This window comes from Chinchilla lanigera, unplaced genomic scaffold, assembly GCF_000276665.1.
Source record: "Chinchilla lanigera isolate Chin_1 unplaced genomic scaffold, ChiLan1.0 scaffold00030, whole genome shotgun sequence".
Classification (NCBI taxonomy): Eukaryota; Metazoa; Chordata; class Mammalia; order Rodentia; family Chinchillidae; genus Chinchilla; species Chinchilla lanigera.
In genome coordinates, this window is record NW_004955431.1 from 9,770,908 (window position 1) to 9,794,290 (window position 23,383).

The 23,383-nt window shown below is 36.7% G+C and overlaps 1 protein-coding gene and 1 long non-coding RNA gene across 3 annotated transcripts in view; one reads left to right on the forward strand and one right to left on the reverse strand.

Moving 5' to 3' along the window:
* The window catches only part of Spg20 (spastic paraplegia 20 (Troyer syndrome)), a 28,310-nt gene extending 12,749 nt beyond the window's left edge, over positions 1-15,561 (forward strand). For both annotated transcript variants that reach the window (XM_005387685.2, XM_005387686.2), the window contains 5 exons: positions 362-485; positions 4,696-4,890; positions 5,879-6,037; positions 6,221-6,311; positions 14,173-15,561. In XM_005387685.2, the coding sequence (XP_005387742.1) occupies positions 362-485; positions 4,696-4,890; positions 5,879-6,037; positions 6,221-6,311; positions 14,173-14,428 (825 nt within the window). In that variant the 3' untranslated portion in view covers positions 14,429-15,561. The remainder of the gene's footprint in view (positions 1-361; positions 486-4,695; positions 4,891-5,878; positions 6,038-6,220; positions 6,312-14,172) is intronic.
* Positions 15,562-21,117: 5,556 nt separating this feature from the next.
* Positions 21,118-23,321, reverse strand: LOC106148882. The gene is made up of 3 exons (XR_001234626.1): positions 23,035-23,321; positions 22,356-22,618; positions 21,118-21,202 (listed from the first exon to the last, which is right to left on the reverse strand). It is a non-coding gene; the product is annotated as an uncharacterized LOC106148882 (long non-coding RNA).
* Between the last annotated feature and the right edge of the window lie 62 nt (positions 23,322-23,383).

The following is a 23,383-nucleotide window of genomic DNA, read 5'->3' on the forward strand; positions in this document are numbered from 1 at the left end:
TGTTTATTACTGATTGAATTGTTTAACAGGAATCTTTCTGAGTACCGTATACACACTAGTAAGATCTACGGGTGAAGTTCCTTCATATAATCTAGTCAAGAAAAGTCAACTTAAATATGATTTGATAAATGCTATGTTGAAAGATCATACTGGGCAAGAACTATATAAGACCAAAATGATGTCTAGCTGTATGCCAGTTCTTGTATTGCACTGTATAAGTTGTACTAGTAACTGTCTAGAGATATTTTCATTAATTATGTCTAGTATTTGTTGTCTAGTATATAATATTTTATTATATAATGCTTACAGTTCCCCTCTTCAGTACTTCATGTTTATATTTTGAAACATTTTTACTGTTTAGACTAAAGGTACTTCAGATGAAGAAGTGAATCTGAGTCACATTGTACCCTGTGAGCCAGTTTCAGAAGAAAAAGCAAAAGAATTACCTGAATGGAGTGAGAAAGTGGCTCAAAACATTTTGTCAGGTATTATAGTAATGTTAATTTTTTTCCTTATAATTTGAAACTTTTGGGATACAGTAAAGGTACTGTTTATAACAGAATATTTACAAAGATAACATTTTGTATTTTACTTTAAAAAAATTAACTTATAAATACTTAATAGCAAAAGGAACTAGTTTCTTAGAACATCACATATTATAGGTATAAGTTATAGGTATAAGTTATAGGTATAAGTTCTTCCTGGCATAAGAAGGTATAAGTTATAAGTTCTTCCTGGCATATTACTATCTGTTTTACTGTTGGGAAAATTAGTAGTGAAAAGCTTCAGGAATCCCCAAACACTCAAATACCTTGAACATATAGTTGGTTACTTTCCTTTCTTCTCTGAAATATCACCCCCTACACTCCTGTAATCTGAATGTTTGGGTCCCACCACAAAAATTCATAGTTGAAATCCTAACTCTCAAAATGATGGTATTAGGAGTTAGATGATTTTAAGTTACCCACCAACCTCTCATTTGTTAAGCACATATTCGTTGTCTGCAATATGTCAGCATTCCTGAGAGTATAAAACGTTAACTTGAATAGAACCTACCTGTATCTGCCCGTACACAAGCAATTTAGAAGACTTAAATAGCTAGTAATGAAATACACTGTATTAGGCTTCTTTATCTTCTGTTACAATGCCTACAGTTTTAAAATTCTTACCTGTGTTATGCTCTTGCATGGTGACACTATATTAATCATTTACATCTAGTATTTTTCTTTACTAGTCCTATGACTTTTTGATTTTAAAGGGAATTGAAAAAGATACAGGATTTCAAAACAAAATGATAAGAAATTAATAATGGTTATTATATTGCATATTGTTATCTTCAAAGTAATTGCTCAGATTACAGATGTAGGCATGTAAGATTGATCAAACAATATAAACAGTGACTGTTTCTGTCAATGAACTAATAGAAATTAGTAGTACCATTATATTAGCTATCGTGTGTGTGTGTGTGTGTGTGTGTGTGTGTGTGTGTGTATTTTTTTCCTTTCCACCATCCCAGTTGTTCTTTCCTTTTGAGAAGTTTCTTTCCCTTTCACAATATCTATTGTACCTTTTGGATCTTACATACTCTTTCAGTTTCTTACACTAGGGTGACAATATGATGTTTACACATGCAAGTCTGATTTATTTCTCTTATCAGTATGGTCTCTAATTGCATCCATTTACCTACAAAAGCCTTGAGTTTATCTTTTTTTATAGCTGAGTAGTACTGCATTGTATAAAAACACATCTGTTTTATCTGTTCCTTTGTTGGTGGGCACTTGGATTATTTCCAAGATTTAGCTATTACAGATTGTGCTGCTATAAACATGGGTGTACATATATTGCTGCGGTATGATGTTTTCAGTTATTCTGGAAAAATACCCAAAAGGGGAATAGTTGGGTCGAATGGGACCTCTAATCCTAGTTTCTTGAGGAATCGCCACATTGATTTCCACGGTGGTTGTACCAGTCTACACTTCCACCAACAATGGAGAAGGGTTTCTTTTCCCCACAGCCCCAACAGCATTTGTTACTGGTTGATATCTTGATGATAGCCATTCTTTCTGGGGTCAGCTGGAATCTCAGGGTTGTTTTAATTTGCATTTCTCAAATGACCAGTGATGTTGAGCATTTTTTCATATATTTATTTGCCATTTGTGTTTCTTCTTAGAAGTATATATTCATCTCAGATGCCCATTTTTGGATTGGGTCTTTGAATTTTGGGGGTCTTACTTTTTTAATTCTTTATATGTTCTAGATAGAAGTCCTTTGTCCAAGGGACAATTAGCTAAATTTTTTTCCCAATTTGTGGGTTTTCTTTTCATTCTGTTGGTGATTTCTTTTGATGTACAAAAACTTTTTAATAAGATGAGATCCCAGTTGTTGATTCTTTGAAGTATTTCCCATGCACTTTGGTTTTTACTCATGAACTCTCTGCCTACCCATGTCCTCAAGATTTCTACCTACTTTCTCTTCCAGTTGGTTTAGTGTTTCTGTTTTCATATTTTGATCTTTGATCCATTTTGACTTTAGTGCATGGTGATAGACATGGGGCTAGTTTTAGTCTTTAGGATGTGGAAAGCCACTTTTCTCAGGACCATTTATTAAAGAGGTTATCTTTCTTCCAGTGAATGTGTTTGGCACCCTTGTCAGAGATAAGGTGGCTGAGTGTGTTTGTAGTTGTGTCTACATCTTCTAATCTGTTTCACTGATCGTCAGGTCTGTTTTTTGTTTATTTGTTTTTTGCCAGTACCATGTTGATTTTATCAATCCTGTGACTTTTCGTGTATCTCCTTTCCATTTATTTTTCTCAGTTGTCAGTGAACTCCACACCTTTTGTTTCTTACAGACTTTCTTATAACTATGAAATCATACTTTGTCCTTTTTTTGAATGGACATGCTTAAATCTTTTACTGTTATCAGAGCCTGTTTGCCTGGGTTTGCCACCTGGTCCTCCCCAGATTTGGTGATTGGGTAGGCCCATGAGTTGGTGTTATAGTTTATATCTAAAATGGCCCCCAAAAGCCTCATGTGTTTGGAAGACGAGTGGATTATGAGAGTGTTATACTCTCAGTAGAGTAATCCACTGATGACTCTATAGCTAATGTACTATGAGGAGGTAGGAGGTAGGTGTGAAGAGGGGAGTCACTGAGGATGTGATGTGGCAGGGTCTGTGGCTCTCTCTGTCGCCTTCTTTCGTTCTCTACTTCCCAGTCACCATAATGTGGAGCACCTTCCCTCCACTAGACCCTTCCACCATACCTTTCCTGCCTCAGAGCTGCTGACCTTGGACAGAATCCATGAGCCCAAATAAAACTCTGCTGCTTTAAGTTGTGGCTATCGGATGTTACCTATGTGCAAACAATGAGACGTAAGCTAAGAAAGGTAAAATTAGGGATGTCAGTGAATGTTCTTTGGGATGGAAAGGAAAAGAAATTTTAGTATTATTACTTCTTTGTGTTGTTGGCATCTTTTAAAAATCATTTTCATATGCTCACCTGGTGCTAACTCATATAGACTAATCATGTAAAACCACACCACAGACCTTGAGAAAACCTACTGAAGTGTTTTATATGAACAGCTTTAAAAGCTCACTTTTTTTCAGGGTTAATCAAAAAGGAAATATTTTAAATTGAAAGCTCTCTGCAGAGAAGGGTAACACTTTTCGTCTTAGAAGACAGTGAGTGTTCTTGTTAATCCTGTTGCTTCTCTCTTTCCCATTCCTCCTTTTTCTACTTGCCCACTGGCTGAGAACCTTCTCATCCTTGTTTCTCTCTGGCAACTGCTTTGTCATTTGTGCCCCAAGAAGAGGAAACAAAGCAAAGAATTAGGGCCCGTAGTTAGAGAATTGGCCAATTCAGCTACACGTCTTTGTTCTCATTCTGATTTTCTCTTAATCGTACATGGTTTAGGTATTCCAGAGATTTTGATGCTGAGTTCCAGGGGTTTAGGTTTATAATTGAAGAAGGCCTAATGCTGTCAGCTTAAAGTGATCTAGTTCTCTGTAGTACTTGAAACATAGATTCTTTACTTTCCAGTTTGCATTCTTTGAATATTTCTCCCTCAAAATATCATGGGGGACTGGTACCTGGAGGAAGGCAAGAAGAACATCTGGATTCTCCTGTGAAATACTATTTTGACTGCTTAACAGTTTACTCCGAACATCACTCCGGCAGTGTGTTTGTTTATATACTGACTATGCCACGCATTGCTCAGGCAGGTGTCATTTCAACCAGTCGATTCTTGTATTGAATAAATATGATAAAATTGTCATATATTTCCTGTTATATTATCTTATAAAAATTAATGAAAAAATACGCCATTTTTGGTCATCCCGTATTTTAGCAATTGGACTGTTAAGTGGTTAATGGCACCAAAACTTAAAACTAGTATCTTAAAGAAGTAAATTATAGTAACATGAAAAGAGACATACAAGTTGTAGTGGCAGCATAGAATAATGCAAAATTCTGTCCTGGAGAGATGTGTGACCTAAATATTAAAAGATAAGTTCAATTAAAAAAAGCATATATTCCAGGTAGAAAACTGTAGGTACAAAGTTGGCTTAAAAGTTCATGGTACGTTCAGGATCAGGATATTTAATTCCTTTTATTTTCTTCTTGCTGATGTTTTCTATTAAAAAATTTAAAGGTATAATCATCCCTAATACTATGTAACTTTAAACTCTCCTTTAAAAAGGTGCTTCCTGGGTGAGTTGGGGATTAGTCAAAGGTGCTGAGTTTACTGGCAAAGCAATCCAGAAAGGTGCTTCCAAACTCCGAGAACGGATTCAGCCAGAAGAAAAACCAGTGGAAGTTAGTCCAGCTGTCTCCAGGGGACTTTATATAGCCAAGCAGGCTACCGGAGGAGCAGCCAAAGTCAGCCAATTCCTGGGTAAAGTAGTTAAAATCTCTTAATCTATAGTTAATTTAAATGTTCACTTAGATAGTTTAATTTCAAAAAGAGAATTAGGACAAAACAGTTTCATCTTGCTATTTGTATTGGAACCTATTTGTATTGCAGCCAACTAGGGGTCTTAGAAATGCAGAGTTTCAGGCATCAGGTACGCTTGGTTCAGAATCTGCACTGTTTCTAAGATTACTTGGTGAGTCTTTCACATATTGAATTTTGAGAAACTGATTAAAGGATTGTTTGTATATGTTAGAGAGTACACGTTTCTGAAAGCAGATGTGAATGTATCTGAATTCCAGCCTTGAATCTATCTGAGGGCTATAACACATTCTTTGGAGTCCTGCAGCTCACTACAGTAGTTGAAGGTCAAGAGGGAGAAATACACAGTATTGTTTAAGCAAAGTAGCCTTAGTAATTTACTGCCAGTCTTCTGCTTAAGAATCATAGCAGTTGTTTGATGTTTTAAAATGATCAAAGTAATCTTTAATGATTACTATTAAATTTAATGAAATTATCCTTTTTGATATTTAGTATTCTGTGACGCAGATTTTAGGTTGTATGTTTTCACAGACTTAAATACCATACTATTATTTCACCGAGATACTTACAGAAAAAATATAAGTATGCTTAGATGGAAAATACTAAAGCTATACTTATTGGCTTTGTATTCCAGCAATCAGATAGAAAAAAAGGGATGATTTTAAACAGAAGTACCAAGAAAAACATGTAAACCCTAGAGGCGTGATTATCAGTAGACTCTGAAACTACATTTTAAAACCAAATGGTAGCCATTGTTTAAAACTACCCAGCCTAGCATCTTATCCTTAAGTAGAAACATTAACCTTGCAGAAGAACCATTCTACATTCTACAAGCATTCTACAATGCTTGTTTAGGAGATTTGCTAAGTAATAGTGGTAAAATCAAGAAAAGAACAATTTTTCTAAGATTTTTTTTTTATGGTTACATTAGTTGATGGAGTCTGCACTGTAGCAAATTGTGTTGGAAAAGAATTAGCTCCACATGTTAAGAAGCATGGAAGCAAACTTGTTCCAGAATCTCTTAAAAGAGACAAAGATGGAAAATCTACCCTGGATGGTGCTATGGTTGTTGCAGCAAGTAGTGTTCAAGGTAATAAAAAGTCCCAGACTTGTATTTCTTAAATTTATTTTTGCAGTTCTAGGGATTGACCACTGGCTGTATGCATACTGAGTAAGTACTCTACCTCCCCCTGATTATGTCCTCATTTCTCATAATTTTAACTAGGAAGATCTGTTTGCTTTGAACTTGATTGACTTTTAAATATATTTGCAGGATTTTCAACTGTCTGGCAGGGATTGGAATGTGCAGCTAAATGCATTGTTGACAATGTTTCAGCTGAGACTGTACAAACGGTCAGATACAAGTAAGTTGGATATTGTCATTATAATAAATAAATCTCTTGTATCATTTGTAAAAGTCCATGATACTTAAGATGATTGGGTGCTTATTTTGTTAAATATCTAGTGGAACAATTTTCTTTTCACTCATTATGTTTCCTAAAGAGAGAGAATAATATTTTTAGCAAAATAGAATTCCTATAGCTTTGCTTTATGTTATTAATTATTATAAGTGTTAATCATTAGTGTAAGTAATAGGTTTGTTTTTTAAAAGCCTGGAATTTTTGTATGTCTTACTAAGGATAATACATGTTTTTCACGGTGATGTTTGCCTGCAAAACTTGAAAAAACTATAGTGCCCATTATAATATAACCCATTCTGTATACTAAGATTGTTAAACTATGATACACCTGACTTTACCACTTTATATTTATTTTGGAATGGGAAGACAATATTCTTATATTTCATTTAAGAAATGAACAAACTCGGAAATGAATGATTTGTACAAGCTTTTCTGATCAGTGGCATTTCTTTCTGATTTGGCTTGGAGATCTCTCTGAAAAATGCTTATAAATTCTACTCCTACCTACCTACTGAGACTCCAGAAGAGGTTGTTTTTTTATTAGTACATGTTTGTAGTACATAATGTTTACATTCCTTGTGGGGTTAGTACATGTATATATACATTTTTATTCTTTTTTATCCCCTTACTCTCCTGATCCCTTTCCCATTTGAGAAAGATGTCTCCCTTTTATCTATCTTATTTTGCTTTTGATTTGTAATTTGGGTTTCTTCTATAGAGAAACCATACAGTATTTAAGCTTATGTGTCTGATTCATTTCATTTAACATTATGATCTTGAGGTATATTTTTCTACAAGTGACTGAAGTTTATTCTTTTTGTCAAAGTAGTACTCTTATGTAAATACCACAATTTCTTTATGCATTCATCTGTTGATGGACATATAATCTTCGAAGATTTAGCTATTATAAGTTGTATAGCTACAAACACGGGCATGCATATATCATTCTAATATGATGTCATTAACTCTTTTGAGAAGATACTTAGGGAATAACTGGGCCAAATAGAATTTCTGTTTTTACTTTTTTGAAGAATCTCCTTATTCATTTCCATAGTGGTTGTGGTGGATGATAAAGCACATAAGTGTCCAAGGGATTAGGTGTCCCTCTCACAAGAAACTAGTTTGTGCTGGTAGACACCCTCAGGACATTATCCAGTTTATTTCTACTAAAATAGATACTCTCTGGGATGTTGCCTGTTAAGAGAGTTTTGGATGTGCTGGAAAGGTTAGACAGAGGTGGCAGTACAACAAAACAGGAAAAGTAAAAGCAGTGGGGTAGCAAGAGCAAATGGTGAGGAGAGGGAGAGGGAGAGTGAGCCTGTGGGACTGTAGTCTTATTAATTAAGGTACTAAGGGCATTATTGCATCTCTGGCTTTTTGGTGGGGAGAATTGGGTAGTTTAAAGAAAACAAGGGGGCTGGGAATATAGCTCAGTGGCACTTTACCTGCTTGGCAAGTGCAGAGTTCTGAGTTTGAGAGAAATTTACTCACATGAGTCTGGTGTTGACCATTAGTTTTTTACTGTAGTCAGCAGCTGTGGGATGTGTTAGCTTTTTGAGTCATTCAGAAGAGGAACAGTGGGCTGAATTACAAACAACTGTACCAGAAAGGGAATTTTAACTAGTCCAAATGTGAAAGGACCCACATGGCTCATACAACTTGTGGTAAGCCTAAAAATGGATATCATGGCAACAACTGTAAACAGATTTATGACAAGTGGTGGCAAAGATGGGATTTACAGCAAGATCTGCTTTCAGCTATAAATTCTTTCCTCCTGACCATATTATCTTTAAGTATTAGAGAAATCAAGGTCTGAAAATTAAATCTAGTCTGAAGGACTAGAGTTGATCGTAGCTTTGATTTAGTTTGGTTCTTACAAAGAAAAAAGAATAGTAACATTAATGGTGTTCAGTATTCTTGGTCATCTGTATTTATTCCCCATTTATTATTAGCAACATTTGAGTCACTTGATTTTTTTTAACACTATCTCTGTTTTATACATTAGGACCCCAAATAAAGATTAAACTTTTAAGCTGGGCTTAATGGTGCACGCCTATAATCCCAGCAGTCTGGTAGTCCCAGGCAGGAGGATCACAATCTTGAACCCAGCCTGGGCAATTTAGCGACTTAGTGAAATTCTGTCTCCAAATAAAACATAGTGATCTCTCACTACTAGTCATTAATTATGTATCTGACCTTAATTGCTCAGATACAGCTAGAAGTGTAGTATATTTTGTAGTAAGAAGAGGAAAAAGTTAGACATGCCTTTTAGGCCAAAAGTGAATTGTGGTTAGATTATTATCATCATCATCTTTTAGACAAACAATTAGGCAGTCATATTAGAAAATGGACGTGCTTATTGGGTTTCTCCAAGTTTGAGATTCACATAAGTAGGAAATACTGGGTTCTAATGTTGATTTTGTATTTTGGTCCTTAGTCAAGATTAATATAACAGGGGCTGGGGATTTAGCTCAGTGGCAAAGCGCCTGCCTGCCAAGCGCAAGGTCGTGACTTCGGTTCCTGGTACCGGAGAAAAACCAAAAAAAAAAAAAAAAAAAGATTAATATAACAAATAGGATATTTTAATAGTGGTTCTGAGTTAATTTATTTGTATAGTGTGTACAGGTATTCTTTTTATCAATTCCTGCAAAGGTACATGAAGTAGGGAGAAAATAAAACAAGTGAAGATTTAGTTAAGTAGCTTTTACTATACTGTCAGTAGATAGAGTATTTGTGGTGGTGGTATAATAAATAATATTTGTGTTCTTACTGCCTATGATAAAACATTACTCTCCCAAGAAGTTGTTTTAAATCTACATAAATTGTATGTATTATGCCTGGGAGAAACTAATGTATTATATAAACTTCCTTACCTACCTCAACATTTTTAGGTAAATGTATAGGAATTATTAAGACCCATTTAGTTTTGTCAGTTACATTAATACTTTTGTCTTATTTTAGATTTAGGAACATGATGACCTACAGGGACAGTGAAAACAATAAGTAACTTTAAAACCATTATCCTTACAGTATAGTTCCTATTAAATAATTCATTACTCTTCTACATAGCTTCTAGATTTCACTACTAAGCTGCTTTTGTTGCACTTGAAGTTGTTTTAAGGCAAGTAACATAACTGTGTAGTAAGTTAGATTTACCTTTATTTTCCCTTAGCAGTATTTTATCTTTGATTATGTATTTATGGAAAATAAGTTTAAGGATAAATATTTTCCTGTAAGAAATTTGTTTTGTGGCACTGTATTTTACAATTTGCTTAGTGAAATTTAATTCAGATCTCTATTAAATTTGCATGAGTTGAAAGATTGCCTCCATTGGCAGATGTCCTATACCTGAAACCAGTTCTATATGATACCTATTGGGAGTTATTTGGAATCATTCTTCACTCTTCTAGGTATTAGTAGAAATATTTAAATACTGTCTCTAAGTCTATCACTGGTTTTTTTCTTATCTTCTAAGTATTCTCAGTTCCTTTAACAATTTCACATATAGTAATATGGTTTCCAGGTCCTCCTTCTGCTCATCTTCAATGTGTATTTAGTTAGGGACAAATGAAGTTTTATAGTGTTCTCAAAATACAGCATTTAAAATTAAATCTGATGCTGTCTACATTTGTTGTGGTCAGTTCAAATATAATGGCATTTGTTGGCCCTCGTTTTGGTCATATTTTGTTCTTGATAAATATGACACACAAGACAAAGAGTATATATTTTGGTAGGTATTTTGTATTACCTCACATGGAACTTGCACTTTTTGCAGGTATGGTGGTGCCTACCTATAATGCCAGCACTCTGGGAGGCTGAGGCAGGAAGATGACAGATTTGAGCCCAACCTGGAAAATTTAGACATTGTCTCAACATTATAAAAATGGCAAAGAGAAAAGAAAGGCTGGGGATTTAGCTCAGTGCAAAGGCCCTGGGTTCAGTCCTTAGCACTACCAGAGAAACAAAAACTTTTTAGACTTTTAAAAAAGTAAACCTTTATATCTAGACCTTTATCTTATTTTGGATAATTGTTACTTATGCCTAAAATAAGATCCTCTGTTTATACTGCTTAATTTTACTTCATTGACTTTTAACCTGTCATTAAGTCATTGTTTCATTTAAGATTTTGCTTTTGAGGTGAGTCATATTAGCCAGCTTTTTCCAGTTAGATTTAGCAGTAGATATAAAAGAGGTGAATTTTATGTATAAATTTTTTTCCCAGAAATTTTCATGGATAAAGTCTACTCACATGCTTGCTTACTTTCTTCACTGACTGATCTTGTTCTGATATTTAATGCTTTTTAAGATTAATGGATTAGCAGTCTACAGATCTCCTTGCATTGTTCTCACTTAGCTTACCTTTCCATTTTACCATATTCTCAGCAAAACACATTCATGACTATTCTTGGTGAGGTTTTATACTTTGTTCTGTTGCCTACTTTTTATAAAAGGGTCTGTGCTTTCTGTTAACTTTTGTCTTAATCTTTGGGCTTAATCATCCCAACTGCATACCACTGCAGACTTCACACCACCATGTCCTATTGAAATTTATATTTAGTCTTTGCTCTCAAACCTCACTACCTGCCGATAGACTCGCACGTTTTTCATGGAGCTCACACCTGTTCCTAACTGGTCTCTTTGCCTCTAGTCTTGTGCCCTTCAGTTCACAGTGCAGCCACAGTTAGACATGTTGCTGAGTTTGAGCTTGCTATTCCTTTGCTTAGATTTTGTTTTAAACTACTTAGTTTTATCTACAGGTTCCTTCATAAACAAGCCATCTATGTTGCATGGATAGATTAATTTACAGCTATTTTTACTTTAAATATCTGAAGTGTTTCCAAGAATAGTTTTGATAGTTACATAAAATTGACTTAAAGGCAGACATATTTGAAAGTTGATATTGCAGAAATGCTGCTATAATTAGTAAAATCTAGAATCATTGCCAGTGTGTTGTCTTTGTAGACAGACATCCCTGAACACAGTGGAGAAATTTCTGAAAGTCTGATTCACACTGTAAATTAAATCCTATTGATTTATGTAGGGCATACTTCATACTAACTTTTATTGTTCAGCTGGTAGTGCTAGTATGTAAAGATCAAAATTAAGTGAATTTATTAAAACTATACCTAAAATAAGCTTTATATTCTTGCCAGACATAAGGTTTCTAGGAATTGTTTTGCACTGTTGTTTAAATTTGAAGAAAAAGACTGGCAGTTACCTCTGCTTAAAGACAGACTCGGATTCCCAGATTCCCATAGTTTAAAAGAGCATGTATAATGATTCTTGAAGAGAGTAATAAATGCTTACTTGGAAAACTGCTTCTAAGATGTACAGGAAGGCATAGGTGATAGGCGAGGATGTACTTTAAAAGAACACAACTGATAAAATCCACTTAAGACATGTTAGTACTTTAGAGTATTCAAATGCTTTCGCATGTCCTTTTGTGAGATAGATAACAGAGAGGAGAAGATCGGCCAAAATGTGTGGCTAGTCAGTATAAGAAGATACCTAGATTTTGGACTCCTAGTTTGGTACTTTTTCTCCCAGGAAATGTTGCATTAGCATGGAAGGGCAAGCAAAACCAACCAGATACTAAAGTAGATTTCATTTCTAATACATTACTAATGGCAATCTGGCTTTTAGAATTGTGTTAACGCATAGAAATATCATGAGTACAGTGAGGGGTATTAAGCTGCCTCAGGAACATTCTGGCTGTCCAGAAGTAAAAGTTGGTAAGGTCAAAATTTCCTGTAGTGGAAAACATGTCTGGCCAAATTTCGGAGTTGTGGTTTCGCTTCATTTCCAGGCTTACACAGACCTGGAAAGGTGAGCATGAAGAGAAACCTGTTACCACCAAGTGTTATAGTCACTTTCTTAGTGCTGAGATTCCATAATCCCTTCTTGTTTAGTCAGAACTATTGACACCTGTAGTATTTCTGACCCTGGGTTAGTTGACTGGGAGAGGGCCTGTGTCTTCTGCAGCATCAGCAAATCTTGTGGAATGCTGAGGGGTTGCAAAACTGTGAGGACTGGCACAAAGTAATTTTTAAAACTTTGTTTATTGGTACAAGTTAGATAGACATAACAATCTCATTCATATAGGGAATTTGTGTCTGTACATGACATAGCTTATTTCCTCTTTTTTTTCCCATTTCCGTGCCCTCTTTTCAACCCCCCTTACCCTCTCTGTTCACAAAGCTCAGTTTTCTTTTTATCCTTATTTTTTTCTTTCCCTTCCTTCCTTTCCCCTCCCCCTATTTCCCTTTTCTTTTTGAAAAGTTTCTTCCTGTTTCACAATATCTATTATATATTCATGTTCTGATTTATATTTTCAGTTTCTCACACCAGGGATTTACATATCTGTCGGATTTATTTCACTCACATTTGTGGTCTCAAGGTCTATCCATTAAGTTATAAATGTCTGAATTTTATCTCTCCTTATGGCTAATATTCCACTATATAAAAAAACACATCTTTTTAATCCATTTATTGATCAGTTGACATTTGGGTAGCGTCCAAGACTTAGCTATTACAAAGTGTGGCGCAAAGTAATTACAAGAGGCTTTTGTTTTGTGTCTGGTGAGAAAGCCCCTGGTCAAGAATAGTATAGATGTAAAGTTTGACTGACTGTAGTTTCTGCCGTGTGCTAGCTTTAATACAATTCTTAACATAAGGCAAAGGTCAGAATGGAATAATCATTCAAGGCCATAATAAGATTATGCTTACAGCATTGGTGTTAAAAAAGAGAAAAAGCCAAGCACAAACAACCCAGTGGGTGTCATAAACTACTGTTGTAGCCCAAGCTAATAGAAATAGAGTACCTGTTCACTCAAAAGGTAGGTCTCCAGTGTTAATATAAAATGTGCAGATATAGGTCACAAAGCACGTCTGAAACTTCATGTGAAAGAGAAAATGTAAAATTTTGCAGGTTTTTAATTATTGCTGTTTGTTTGTTGGAAAAACATTAAAAGGCTGGCACCAGAAATAGGAGTAAAGAGTAAAACAAAACATAGGGAGATATGTTTAGAACCTTTATATAGGATGTCGGATTGTGTTTTCTCAGGCATGGCATTAAAGATATATTGATGCTTATTCTGTTTATGTTTTATAATTTCACAAGAACTTTGCTATACATTGGATGCCTAAGAAACTGAGATAGAAAGGGCAAGTATTACTCATTTCACTCATTCACTACATATTTATTGAATGTCAGGCATTATAATAGATGCTTAGGATATGTTAATGAACAAAATGAAGATTCTCATCTCCAGTGGGGTTTATTTATATTTTGGTGAGACAGACAAGTAGGACATAAAAGATTAGTCATTAATAAGTTCTATATTATGTACAAAGTGGTGAGTTATGGAAGAAAGAGCAGCTTAAGAGGGGATTGATGGGCACTGAGGTGGGGCATGTGGAAGAAGGCCATTTAAAAGAAGGTAGATACTGTTAATAGTTGGACTGACTTGAAGGTACACTGAGCCATGCAAAGTCCAGGCAGAGATTAGCAGGTACAGAAGTCCTAAGGTCTTCATGTGTTTGGTGGATTGAAGGAACAGCAGGAAGACCAGTGAGTTTGCAGTAGAGTATGGTATTTAGGAGAATGTCATAGAATCTCTGCTTAAAGACAAATGCAGCCTCCCATAGTTTCAAAGATCATTTATAATGACTCTAAATTCTGTGTCCTGTAGTTGCTTCAGTGAAAATTTTTCCTTATACAGGTATTTCCAAAAAGAGAGGATTAAAAACTGACTGATTAACAACCTATATTTATAATTTCACTGTACATTCTCTCTTTTTTAAGATATGGGCATAATGCAGGAGAAGCTACACACCACGCAATGGATTCTGCCATCAATGTTGGTGTAACTGCCTATAATATTGACAACATTGGTATCAAAGCAATGGTGAAGAAAACTGCAAAACACACAGGACAAAAACTCCTTGAAGACTATCAAATAATTGATGATTCTCAGAGGGAAGATGAAGAAGGAACATCAAATCCAAACATGAAGAAACAGAAGAATGAGAAGAAGGAGGCAAAGAAGAAAGATAAATGATGGAAGTGGTGTAAACTACCTGTACCAAAGCCTTACCAAATGGAGGAAATTTTGTAAAATAAGCAAATGTGGAATTCGCCACAGATTAATCAGTATTTTCTTTTAATGTATTCATTCCTGTCAAATGACTGCCATAAGTATTCTGGCATGTATTCCACTTGTAAGGAAAACAATCAGCATTCTTGCATCTGGCCTTTAAAAATAATGAAATTATATTCTCAGTAAGTTTATTTTTGCCCTAAATGTGACTAAAATATTTTTGTAGTTAAAGTACAGCTTATAAAACATGAGCTATAAATTTCACTAAACTTAATATTTTTCTATCTGCTCTCTTTCAGGAAGAAAAGTAGGAAATTACATATTTACATAAAATTACATAGTTACATAAAATCTGGTATTCAGTAACCTCAGATGTATTTATACTAGGAAAGAGTGACCTCTAAAATACTTTATTTTCTTTTTGCACTAATTGTGGATCTCATTAGATGCTTGTCAGAATTTTCAGTGTGTAAGCTAAATAACTATAATCTAAAAAATTCTCAGATGACACTTTAAAACATTTTCAAGACAAGAGATTGATCATGGAAAATAAAAATGAAGCTAAGTAAAACTATTTGGAAGCTTGCCTGTTAGGAAATGAGGTCTTTTTCATTTAAAATGAATAAAAATACATCTTTACGTCTTCTGGATTGGGACTGGTTTTGAAGTATTAGGAAATTTTGCAGTATTACTGGTATTTATTAAAACTTAAAGTAATTATCATCAGCTTTATTGACTAAAACCTTTGTAAAAACAAAAACATAAGCAGTTAAATTTACTAATGATAAATATATTCTTATTTTTTGATTCAGTTGTTGGAATTTATATTTAAAAGCTAATAATTTACAAGGAAAGGTTCTATTCATGATCACGGTAAACAGCCATCATCTGTATAATCATTTCTGAACCGCTAGTGGCTAGTTTATTAGACTTTATTTGAAACTAGCTAAAGAATGCACTTTGTGAATAAAAAAAGTTCTCTGACTTGCTTGGCCTCAAATATATTTATTTATTGGGCTTGTGTTTCAGGAACACAGAATTGGTGGGGTGTTTTTCTAATTGTTAAAATGGAAATAAAATTGAATTACTAAATAGCTTCCAGTCAGTCTCTGCTTTGCTCAAGTTTGTAAGAAATAGAACACCATGTAGTAAAGCCTAAAGCTTGAAAAGTTATATTAGACCAGAGGTCTGCAGAGATGCCCCAGCTGGCCACCTGTTTTTGCAAAAATAAAGTTTTACTGGAGCACAGTTATATACATTTGTTTGCATATTGTCTGTGGCTGCTGTCTTGTAGTTGTAAGACATTGTAGGGCCCAAAATCTTAAAATATTTACTGTCTTACCCTTTACAGAAAAAGTGAGCTGACTTGTGTCTTAAAATAGAGCTTCTGTCTCCATAGAGTTGGATGTAACACCCTCCCAGGCACATGAATGTATTCCCCAATCCAAAAGCTCTCTGAACCCAGTCATGGAGGGTTTTTATGGAGGCCCCATTACAGAAGCATAATTAAGTCATTGGCCACTGGTTATTAACTCATTCCTAGCCCTCACCCAGACCCTGGAGGTCATGGGTGGAGGGTCAAATATAATTGAAAGTTTTAGTCTTCTAGTTAGTTGATTTCTCTGGCAAGCAGCCTGCATCTAAGAATCACCTTATTAACATAAACTCAGGTATGGTTGAAAGGGCATTAATTATGAATGGTAAAACTGGAAATCCTGAGATTTTAATAGCTGTGTGCCAGGAACCAGGAACTGAACCAAGTGTCTATCTTTTATACCCTCACAGCACACCTAAAGTGTCTAGGCAGCCTGTGGTCCACAAAATTAACCACAACATCTTAGCCCAGTTTTTATTGTTTAGAGGCCTTCTATGGTTTAGATGTTTGTGTACCCTCCCAAATTCATATTGAAACTTAATCCCCACTGAAACATTGAGATAGTCTTGTTAATTAAGCCATGAGCTCTTTACCTCAGGGGCAGTATTTATGCCTTATAAAAAAAGGCTGGGGAGAAGTAGCAAGGCCCTTTTTGGCCTTCTGCCATGTGAAGATAAAGTAATTCTCTTTTTTCCCTTCATCCTTACACCATTTAAAGGACCCAACAACAAGGTACCATCTTGGAAGCAGAGACCAGGCTCTTATAACACTGAATTAGCAAGTGCCTTGAACTTGAGTCTCCAGCCTTTATAACTGAGAAAAATGCGTGTTCTTTATAAATTACTCAGTCTCAGGTATTCTGTTACAGCAGCACAAATAGACCATTGAGGAGATAGTATGGGACACATCCTTAGGCTCCCAACAGGCAGGATGCCTTTGGTTCTTGGATATTACAAGAGCATCCTACTCTAACCATACTTTCCTAACATCCAGGCAGGGGCCTAAAAGATAATGTTCTTGCTCTATTCATACTTCTTGACATCCAGCATGCGCCTAAAAGATGCTTCTGTTCTTAGCACTTCCTTGAGATCTGGCATGAGCCTGAAGGGTATGGGCTCTACCTGCTCTACAGTAACCAAGGTTTATACCGTGGTCATTATAATATCAGTAGCATTGTGGGTCTGACACTCTTGGTGGGCTTCGGCAGACATGCTGTTTCCTCTATACCCATGTAAATTCAAAAACTCCCTCCTGATGTGAGGGTGGAGACTCAATTAGGCAAAGTGCCTATTAGTGCCACCTAAGACTTGGGAAAGGTCCCAGTAAATATCTCAAAATTTAAAGCAGATAGGCTCACTTAAAGTCAAACTCACACTTGAGCTTTCTTGTTGGCCTGCTCCTACTTTGTGGAGCACATACTTTCCTTTTAATCTCTGCTCTTTTGTGTGTCCTGTTCAATTCTTTGTTCAGGATACAAAGACCCTGGATATTGGGTAAAACAGAGAATACTTGTAATGCTAGGACTAAGACTAGGCCTTTTCCCTATGTTTCACTTTTTTTTAGAAAGTAGGTATAATAGTGTGTGAAAAACAATAGTTTTCAGTATTGTGTTGGGGTTTTCCTTACTTTGGCTTTACAGACTCCCCTCTCCTACTTGTACTAGGTCATTTTCTGGGTTCATCTTCAGGGACCTGCTGGCTATAGAAATTTAGCTGGTACTTATATAATGCCTACTATGTGGTAGGAATGTTCTAAGTGCTTTTATATAGATTAACTTTCCTGTGAGGTGTGTACTTTCAGAGCTTCATTTTACAGAATACATAACTGAGGTGCAGAGAGGTAAAGTAACTTACCCAAGTTTTTTTAAAAAAAAAAAATAGTATTAATCAGGAGAAAAATGAAGGACCTATTCAGCAGAGTGACTGTTTGCCAGTCTTATTTTTCATACATGGATGTAGATAGAGGACAAATGGTCTTTATAATTTCCTCTGATTCTGGCTGCTTAAGAATTTTGTTTTCTGTTACAATTCTATTGATGAAAGAAAGTTTCTCAAGAATAGCAATAGTTCATCAGTCTAGATTTTTGTGATAGTGTGAGCTTTCGGGTTTTATTCTGTGTTCACAGGTGTTTTAGGGGCAGGTAAGTGTGTGTGTGCCATCTTTTTATGCCACCCCAGCCACATCAGAATGAGCTTTGAGTTTGGAACACTTCCTTATAAAGAGGTCAGGAACCCACACAGCCTGGTCTTTGTATGGGAATATATTCCTCTGTTCAGAGAGGCTCAGTGAATATTCCTTGTTCAGCCTAAGCATGTGTGCATGGCCCTTGGGCACATCTGCAACTTCAAGTATTTTAGAATCCATGGGAGAGAACTTAGGGTCATTGCATGGCAGTTGAAGAGTACACACATGTTCCCCTCCATTGGATTCCTGCCAGATCCACTGGCAGTGAGGAGCTGTTATGGCTTGTATTTAATGTTCCCCAAAAACCTTACGCAGTTATAGGTGAGGCTTTTTGGAGTTAGATTTGGAGCTAGGAAGTGTGATACTGGGATTAAGGGTGTGGGGTCCTAAATTTGTTCACTGATTGGAATTAGCCAGTAGGTGTGGCTGAATGGATTTACTGAAGTCAAAATGGATTTACTGAAGTCAAAATACTACCTGAGTGTGGGTAGCACCACCCAAAAGGTTTATAGCCTGAGTGGAATAAAAAGTAAAGGCAAGCTTGCTTCCTGCTGTTTGCTGCCTTCTACCTGCCACACAAAGAATTGTCTCCTTTGTTATGTCACCTTGCCTTGATGACAGCCGACTATGAAAAGAAACCTCCACAAACTGTGAGCTGAAATAAACTTTTCCTCCTTTTACTTGTGTGTATTGGGTATTGTGTTTCAGCATCAAGGAAGTAACTAAGACAGGAATCCATAGACACTACTGGGGCTGGTCTTGCTGTGTCTTCTCTATGAAAGTAATGCATTGTTCTGTCCAGCACTTTGACTGTATTATGTTTTCCTTGACAACTCTAGTGGCAAGACACAATGCACAGAAGTGGTTGGAGTTCTTTTCTGGAACTGATAACTGCATGGTGCATGGTGTTCTGCTTGATATTAAGAAAAGCTAGGCTTTGGGCTGTTAGACATTTTATGTTCTATTTTTCATGTAAGTGTGGTAAACAATGCTCTAGTAAAAGAGACACTAGTTCTCAGTTCTTTTCCCACTAAATACCAGGTGTTTCCAAACAGACTTTGTCTTAGTTACTTTTCTCATTGCTGAGACAAAATACCTGAAACCCACAATTAAAGAAGACATTTATTTCAGCTCACCGTTTATAGAGGTTTCAGTCCATAGTCAGGTGACTCCAAGGCAGGATGGCACAGTAGAGGGAGATATCAGAGAAAAGTCCATGGTAGAGCAGACAAAAGGCAGTAAGCAGCAAGAGCAACATCAGCAGCAGCAAGCCTGCCTTCTCTGTCACTCTATATTCCATCCAGGCTGTAAGCCTAATGATTGATGCTACCCATGCACAGGGTGGGGCTTCCATTTTCCACACCAAGAACTGTTCTAAGCCAATTAGTAGACTAAGCCACACACCTTTAATCCCACTATCACACCATTATTCCACATTCACACACCCTGGATCCAGCCACCTCAAAAAAGCCCCACCTATGAGCATATGAAGCTTTGGGGGGACATCTGGATACAAGCTATAACAGGTTTCCTCATAAATTTTGTGATTTTTGTATTTAGTAACAAAAATACTTCAAAGAGAACATCACATTGGTTTCTGAACAGCTTATCCCACAGTAATTTCTACAGTAAGTCAAATTTGTTCATAAGTTTGACAAAATGAGTCTTACACACCTTGGACACAAAAAATATATATTATTTTGCACTTCCCGGCAGGCCCCTCCACAGCGCCACTTCTTTTCCTCTTGCTTCTGCACATCCTGGGCTTTAAGCATCGCACTGCTGTGCAATGTTGCACTGTACAGTAAGCACACTGCAACACAGCTGCAACAACATCTGACAGATGTGAACTACTGTAATTTGTTCACATCTACAAATATTCCTAATACCAGGTCCATTCAGTATCTGTGCAAGTTTTCAATGCAAATGCTTGTACATCAGAGACTTGCTGTATTCATAGTATACTTAAAACTTCTAGAAGATGAATAAGGCAGATCAGATTTTTTCTTTTAAAAAAGCCTAAAATAATGTCCTAAGATACATTCTATGCAAAAAGTGGTCACAGGTATGATCACCCAGGAGGTTATTCATTGGAAAAGTCACCAGTAAGGATGTTCTCCATCTCCACCCCCAATACATTCTGTTCAAATTTAAAAAAATAGATTTAGAACCCAGCTCAAGCGCAAAACTGCTGGAGTGTGCTATCAATGAAAGAAGTTCTATAAGAAAGGGTCCTGGAGTATGTGTATTTGACGAGCCCCCAGACCATAACTTTAGTGAATAAAACACTTGTCTAAGCAGTAACTGATTGGGAGCTGAAAAGACAGGGGGGTTTGTAGCTAGTTTTGGAATTTAAGATATTTGAGGTAAAGCCATTCTGAGTGATGACAAGTTTGAAAGTATGACTGTAGAAGAGAAGTGGAGATACAAGTGATCAAAGTTGTGGTTTGAAGGGTAACACTGTGGGATGGGAGCAGCTCTTTGAAAGTCTAGTCAGATAGGAGTATAGCAAGACAGTGGAAAGATCCTTCTGTTGTCATAGAGACAAGGCATGATATGAAGTCTCAGGGTGTAGTAAGCAGAGAGTAGAAGGCATTATGCAGGCATGTGGACCAGAGGAGTAGTTTTTTATATATGCAGACAGAAATGTAGTGATTTGGAAGTAGCATTAGAAAGGAAATGATTCTTGGCCTCCCTGACCTAAAGGAGCAGGGAGTTCTGTAAAGGAACCGGAGAACAAAAATAATAATTCTTGGCTTTGACATTTCAAAATGTAGGGGTCAGGTGTACATATTAAGAAAAGTTGAAACAATATTTAACACATAACTAGCTCTTTACCTATCACCAGCACATTTTCACCTCCACCCCTACAAAGGAAAGAACATGTAAGAACTCTAGCTGTGGACAAAGGGAAGAAGCTACCAATGTAGAGAATAGATATTAAATGAGATCTTTAAGCAGAGACTTACTTGAATTCTTTCATACCACACTTTTCCATTAAACTGTGGGTTCTCTGGAAGCAGTGAATATGTTTAACATCTTGTTGCAGAAATTGTAGCAAACTCGATGTAAAACACTTTGCACCAAGGAATTGGAAAGCAACTTTTATTAAGGATGGGAACTGGGTCCAAATCATCAGCACTGGCTTAAAGTAAAACAGCAATTTATATACATTTCTGTAAGCAAGAAGTACAAAGTCAATAAAGGGTTAGTCTATAATTGGTTATATATACAGGTTAGTTTACAATTGGCTACATATATTGAGTCATATGTTGTCAGGCAGATGTGTCTGGGGCAGGTTTAATTGCAGGGGGTCATTTATCATGAGGCAAGGTAGGGTCCCAGGAAAACAGGCAAGATTTAATGTGACCTTGACAGAGCTAGTCTTCCCCAGATGGACAGTCCTTGAAGGAAGTTGACAAGACAGGATATTTGTGTAGGCCATTGTGCGGTTGGTCAGACAGGGCTAAGTCAATTTTATCTCTGAGCTGCAGCTGTGTAGTCAAGGCTGGTTGACTCTGACAGCCCAATTATTAAGCTATAGTTTCACAATTTTCCCAGTACAATCTTACATGTCACTTTGTACACAATAATTTCTTGTTATTAGTCCAGCTGATTCCTGAACAGAAGTTGAAATGCTTCATATTATCTGTCTATATTTCTGGGTGATTGTTTTGGACAATGAAGACTATCAGTCTAATGTGCTACATTTGTGTTTTTTTTGAAACAATCCAATTTCAAGTCATTTCCCTGCTTAAAACTTCATCCAATACAGAGATTTTTCCAAATTTATCAAATCTCTTTTGTATCAAAACCCACTTTATATCTTGCTCATCAGTCTAAGGTTTATTTTGTACATTTTTTTCACTATTGAGATTAAACCCAGGGTCTTCTCACTGAGCTATATCCCCAGTTCTGTTTTCAAATTTGAGAAAGGATCTCTAAGCCACTAAGTTGCCCAGGCTGGGCCCCAATGTGCAATCCTCTTGCCTCAGGCTCTCAGAGTACTGGGGTTACAGATCTGCTTCACCATGCCCAACATTTTGTACAAACTAAGTATGCAACCAGAAGGTTCTAATTTTTGCCGTCAGTTTCTAATATTTTCCCATAAATTATTGGTTTTCTAAAAGTATGCTGTAAGCAGCAACGAAATAAAGGAAGCATTAACCAAATATGCTTTTTATTTTTTAAATCTTTGATTTTCCTTTTGTCGAAGGAAAATGTTTACTGGCCCCTACAAAGGGCCACTCTTTTAAACACTAGAGCTGAAATTAAAAAAAGAAAAACAAAGCAACAGAACAGAAAAGAAAAAAGGAAAAAATTATTTACCAGAGATAATCCACTTGTGCTGATTTCTGGCAGAAAATATGGTTTCATGCTGACCTTTGTCAAGCTGACCCAGGGAAATGTTCCAGACTCAGAAGGTAAAGTATATTGTTTTAAACCATTTTCTATAGCTGGTAACACAGTACCACAGACTGGGTAAGCATCAGGAGGTTTACTTTGGCTCATGTTCTGCTCCAAGACTGTGGGGACTGAATCTGTTATTGGCCTTTATGCTGGTGAAATCCCGAAGTGGTACAAGGCCTCACCTGGCCAGAGATAAGAGCGTAAGAGTGTCCTGGCCATACTGGCTTTTACAACAGACCCATTCTGGAGATAAACCACTAACCATTCATCAGACGAATGGATTACCCCACTCAGGACAGCAAAGGGCTAATCACTTCTTAAAGGTCCCCTGGTTCATCTCTTAACAGGCAACACATTAAATTTCAACATTTTGGAGGGGACAAACTATATTCAAACACATAGCAGCCAGTGCACGTTTGGGGGTGTGAAGGACGATTAAAGCACAGATGCTGCAGGAGTAGAATGCAAAATTTATGATTAACATACAATGAAATTTCTAATCGCAGTGGGCAGTCCACAGAGTTACCTAAACTCCAAGACAGACTACCTTCCCGAGTTCAGGAGCTGTCTTTTCAAGTCTGCTCCTCCTCCAACACACCTAAGCAGAAGCTGTGCTGCACACTCAGCTGAAGCAAAGCAAGGGAAAGCCATGCTCGGGTCCAGCACGACGATGAGAAATAGGAGCTAAGGCAATACAGGCGCCCGGCAGGAGGCGAGGCAAAGGAGGTGGCTGTTAACCCGCGCGCGTCCCTTTGGCCTTCCGATCAAGCCCTTCACACCCAAGCGCCGCCATCAGTTAGGGAGAAGGTCAGGGCCGCAACGCCGGCCGAGCGATGGCGCTGCTCACACTGCGGCGAGGGTAACAACCCTGCTTCGCGCGTTTCAGCCCCCTCGGCCCCCAGTCGCGGGGCGACGCCGGCGCGGCCTGTGACGTCACCGAGTGACGT